General features: G+C 37.5%; 1 protein-coding gene across 1 annotated transcript; it reads left to right on the top strand.

The window, feature by feature from the left end:
* The first annotated feature begins 789 nt into the window (after positions 1-789).
* Positions 790-1,776, top strand: LOC100920805 (olfactory receptor 51I1-like). The gene has a single exon (XM_003764820.1). It carries the CDS (start codon positions 790-792, stop codon positions 1,774-1,776), a length of 987 nt encoding a protein of 328 aa, XP_003764868.1.
* Positions 1,777-5,425: the final 3,649 nt, after the last annotated feature.

Here is a 5,425-nt window from a genome sequence, read left to right as displayed (position 1 = left end):
TATGAATGTTCCTTCTCTCTTCAGCAACCATAATTGCTAGTCCAACCCTCTGTCTTGGAAATGAGGCTAGTATTCCTTTTATAGGCACTCTTCTCCACCCTGGAACCAAGATTAAGACTCCTGCTCCTCTGTGGCTACAAGTATCATAGTTGCTTTTTGCCTTAGGTCTGAAACCTAGAACTGTTTACAGGCAATGTAACAGTCCTAAACATAGGACGCATGAGTCCTCTATGATATCTTTCCAACCCATCATTTATAGGCTAAGAGTGATAGAAAAATCTGCCATGATTTTCTTTCCATGAAGGATCCTCCTGCCCATCTTGGTTCTCACAACAATTTTGTAAAGTAGATGCTATAATAATTCTCATTTACAGATATGGAAATTGAGACTGGAAAAGTTTGAGTGACTTTTACAAAGATCACATTGCTAATAGTTCTTTCTGACTCTACCTTCACTATTCTATGTATCTAGCTGCCTAGATATCTGAATCCTCATTTTGGCTAGGATTAGAACTATGCAGTCTAATTATTGTAATCTCAATACAAATATAAATCTTATTTGAATTCATGGAGAATCATCCCTGTTCTCAAGGAAATCGATAGGCCTCTATGATATTTTATTTTTTTTCTTGCTGTATGTAATCTTTTGTCTCTCTATTACTTCCCTGAATAGCATCTCCCTTCAGACCACTAACAAAAGTTGGCTCTGTAGGTCGTTAATATTTATTCGGTAATCTTTATGCTTTCATTTACATATGACATCTTTCTCTGCTTTTTCTCCCAGTATCCATGCGTTGGAATGACTCTGAGAAAGACTCCTCCCATGACATTTTGTCGCTATACAATAGCACTGACTTCCAGCCATCTGTTTTCATTTTGACTGGCCTCCGAGAATTGACAGGGGCACGTATGTGGCTAGGTCCACTTTTGAGCCTTATGTACACCATCACTCTGGTTGGCAATTGCACCTTGTTATATCTGGTCAAGATTGAGCGCAGCCTCTGGGAACCCCAATATCTTTTCCTCTCCATGTTGGCAGGAGCTGATATTGGTCTATCTATCTCAACATTGTCCTCAGTACTTAAGGTTTTTGTCTTTGGTTATCATGAAATTGCTTTTGATGGCTGCCTTAGCCAACTCTTCTTTATTCACACTTTCTCCTCTACAGGATCAGGGATTCTTTTGTCCATGGCTTTTGACCGTTTTGTAGCTATCAGTCACCCATTGCACTATACCACCATCCTCACCCATCCACGCATAACTAAAATGGGCCTGGCAGCCTTCTTGAGGGGCATAGCACTCATGACTCCATTGCCCATCCTCCTCAAGAGGCTGCCATTCTGCAAAGGTCAGACTCTCTCCTACTCCTACTGCCTCCACCCGGATGTCATGAAGCTGGCCTGTGGTCCTGTCAAGATCAACATCTTCTATGGTCTAGTTTTAGTCATCTGCTCCTTTGCACTGGATTCCTTGCTCATTGTTCTCTCATACACCCTAATCCTTCGATCTGTGCTTGGAATTGCTTCCAGAGAAGGTCAACTCAAAGCACTGAACACGTGTCTTTCACACATCTTTATTGTCCTCATCTTCTACATGCCTCTCCTAGCAATTACATTATTGCATCGGATCAATCTAAAGAGTTCCCCTGTAACCCATGCTGTCTTAGGTAATATTTATCTCTTCATGCCTCCCATGTTCAACCCAATTATCTACAGTCTAAAAACTAAACAAATACGTGCTGCCCTGCAGAAGTCCTTTGGCACCTGGAAAAGCTGAAGGGGTAATTTCTAGTGTTTCCTGAAATACATCTGACCTAGCAAATGGAAACCAAGGTTCTAGTTTTGGATCAGAGGCTTAAGCAGAGTAAGTGTATTTGGATCGATTTTTTTCCAAATCTCTCTTTATTTTGTCTGGCTAGAAGTGAAATGGCCATTCATGGGCCCCTTTCACTGTTTAACCATGCCAGAGCTTCGCCCTTTTTCACTTCTGACCTACTTTTCTTTATTAACACACTGGAGCTGGTTGTCAGTCTCACACTAAATAGTCTCTAAAATTCTAATAAATGATTAGTTCTCAGTCTTCCCACTAGTAAAGATTACATATATGTTCTATTGTATCTAGTCCCTTAGACATCTTCTTGATGTTTATAATCCTACCTGTCTCCATTTAATTTATATTATTACTTTTATGAATTAATATAAGTGAAGGAATGAGACCTTATAAATAGATGTAAGGATGCACTCCAATCTTTCTATCTTTGTGTCTCTGTCTCTGTCTTTTTGTATTTGTCTCTTTTTATGTTTCTTTGTCACTCTCATTCATTCAGTCTTTGTGTCTATCTGTTTCTTTCTTATCTTCCATGGAGTTTCCAGTTTTTCCTTTCCATCCTGCTATTTTCTTTAAATAAATATTTTCCTTTCTGCCTTTGCAGGAAAACATGAGGAAAATAAACAAATAAGCAAGCACACACACACACACACACACAGACACACACCTTAATCTCCCCTGACTACTAAGTTATTGAGTTTAACATTCATCTAGCACCTTCTATGCATCGGACACTACATTAAATCATTAAAGTAAATTAAAATAAAATATTAAATTAAAAAATTAAATATCTCCTGCCACCAGTGAAAAACAAAGACAAAACCAAATGTCCCTGTTTAAATTGAATTTGAAGTGTATAACCTAAACACAACAATATGAATAAAATTTATACAAAATAATAGAAAGTAATTTCATGAGGAAGATCAGAGAGAGCAAAGTAGATTGGGATTTTAAAAAGTTCCCTTGTAGGATGAAATAACTATGCTTTGAAGTAAGCCAGAAACTCTTTTTTATGTATCCCTATGAGTTTACTTGTCTTACTTCAAATCTCACCTGAAGTCCTACCTTCTGTAAGAAGGCTTTCCCAGCCCTTCTTAATCTTGATGCCTTTATTTGCATGTTGCCTCTCTCATTAGGCTGTGAGCTCCTTGAGAGCAGGGACTATTTTTGTTGTTTGTTGTTTGTTGCTGCTGTTTTTGATATTTTGTTCTGCATTTGCTTGTATTGCCCAAGATATAGATTAAATATTAACTAACTGTCTGGAAGAGATGAGGAGCAGGTGCATTTCAGACATGGGAGATCAATTGTTAAAAAAAATAATCACAAGGGATCATATATTATGTATTAGACAGCTTGTAAAGTGGTTTGACTGCCCATGTGGGAAGACTATATATACTTTGCTCTGGGTGTCTGGGTTCAATTTCTTACCCTAGCCCACTTAATAGAATACCCTTCCCATACTGCCACCCCTTCTCTATTAAACTTCACTTGAAGCTCCATGTGAAAATTCAGTTCTATCAATTGAAATTTCTGCTAGGTTTTTAGTTACTGATATAAAAGAACCATGTCCCATTGATTTCAGCATTCCACAAAGTCCTTAGCATAGATGTCCATAATAGGTTTTGGTAAAATTTTATAGATTTAACTTATTCATTGTCCAAGTTGAGTAACTAATTTTGAAATAATAATAGTTTACATTGGTGTTGAACTTTTGAATTTTCAAATGAATTTCTTATTTGTTATTTCTTTTATTCTTTTGCAAAATCACTTGTTTTTAGTTATCATTCTCTAGATCATTAACCAAGGCTCAGATAAATAAAACAATATCTTATCCAAGGTCCCCACATACTTTCCTAGAAAGATCAAAAAGTCTAACTCAAATATTCTGATACCTTTTCTTGGGACTTTATATTGTGTTATAACATTTAATATTCCTTAACCTAAACAGGCTTTTTTGAGCCCCATTGGTCAAATAATACATAACAAAGCTAGTCACATTGTTTCTCTGGAAAGACCTTTTAATTGCTAAAGAATAATACATAAGCTGAAGTGGCCAGAGCATTCAGATTCTCTAATATCTATTGGGTTGTTTTACATAATTATTTCTTCAAATAATTTTGAATTTTAATTTACACATGTGACCACATTAGGGGATTCTTTATTCTCACTAATCAGGACCTAGCTGTTTTCATTTCCTATTAGAGTTGACAGTGATTCTTACTAACAATGTTCAATCTTTGCAAGATTACATCTCTACCTTTACAAACACCCCCACTACCAGGAGATCATATCACAGATAAAAAAGACTATATCAAGAGAGGTATAGTGAGGAAGAAGAGAGGAGAAAGGTGGAGTCAGAACTTACATGACTTACCCAAAAACATTCAGCATCTGTGTCAAGATGCAAGACCTGAAGTGAGGTCAGCCTGATTTTAATTCCAGGGCTCTATCTATTATGTATCATTGCCTCTGTCTTTAAACATAAAATAAAAGTAGCCATTCGAATCCTGAAAAGGACTAAGCTTTATTATTATAATTCTCAGACTACATATATATATATATATATATATATATATATATATATATATATATAATTCTCAGACTATATCATGTAAATTCTCAGACTAACAGTCAACCAACTAAATGATGTGTGTTTTAGCTGCCGTGAACTTCCAGGGCCCAAAGGAGAAGTCCTGGCAGCTGCACTGGAAGCCCTGGATCATCATGGTCATGGTGGAGGTGTAGAACCTGCTGGAGTGGTGGCAGTGCCCTTCCTTCTGACTCTACCTCCCCCTCCTCTTACCATCCCCTAGCCCTGCTCTGCTTCCCAGTCCTACCCCATAAAGTTTAATAAAAATGAAACAAAGTAAAATAACAAAAAACTTAAACAATAATTTAATTTCACTTTGAGAGATTAAATGGTTTTGTTTGATTGGTTGCTATTGTTTGTTTCCTTTTCCATGATTTCACAACCTACATTTGCCAGAGGTAAGACTTGAAACTCACTCTTCTTGACCATGAACCCAACTCTGTGCCATTATTATTAATAACTATTGTGTGTTGTTGCCTCATAGCAGAAAATAATGCAAAGAAATTATCTAAGGTGATGGATCCAAAATGGCAGAGAAGACACACAAGTCATTCTAAGTTCCTATTCTACCCATACTACTAATCACCAAATTCAGCCTCAGAAATAGTGCTTGATTGTTGAAATTTACAAATACTGGGAGTACAACAGATAACCAGCCACAGATAATCTGGAAGATTTCCAGAAAAGGATTGTCCTGATCAGTGGGAGCAGGCCAGTACAGTAGGGGGTTAGAACCAGAGGCTAGGAAACTGAGGAGCTGGGGACTCTGCTTTAGTTGGGAACCAGTAGATTAGCAGAGAAGTGAAAGCCAAAAGTAGAGTGCACTCCAAAAAACATCAAAATTTAACAGGATCTGGCTACACCCACCCAGCACTGGAAGTGACTTAGTATAGACCACAGCACAGCTGTACAGCCACATTCTGCAGAGTGGGGCTTTTACCAAGGGCAGCCACAAATCTGCATGGGGGGGGGGGGAGGTGAAAGGGGAGGAAGGGAATAACTTTTTAT

The sequence above is a fragment of the Sarcophilus harrisii genome, chromosome 3 (assembly GCF_902635505.1).
Source record: "Sarcophilus harrisii chromosome 3, mSarHar1.11, whole genome shotgun sequence".
NCBI classification, from domain to species: domain Eukaryota; kingdom Metazoa; phylum Chordata; class Mammalia; order Dasyuromorphia; family Dasyuridae; genus Sarcophilus; species Sarcophilus harrisii.
The sequence above is the reverse complement of the archived record's forward strand: the minus strand, read 5'-3'. Positions and strand labels throughout refer to the sequence as shown.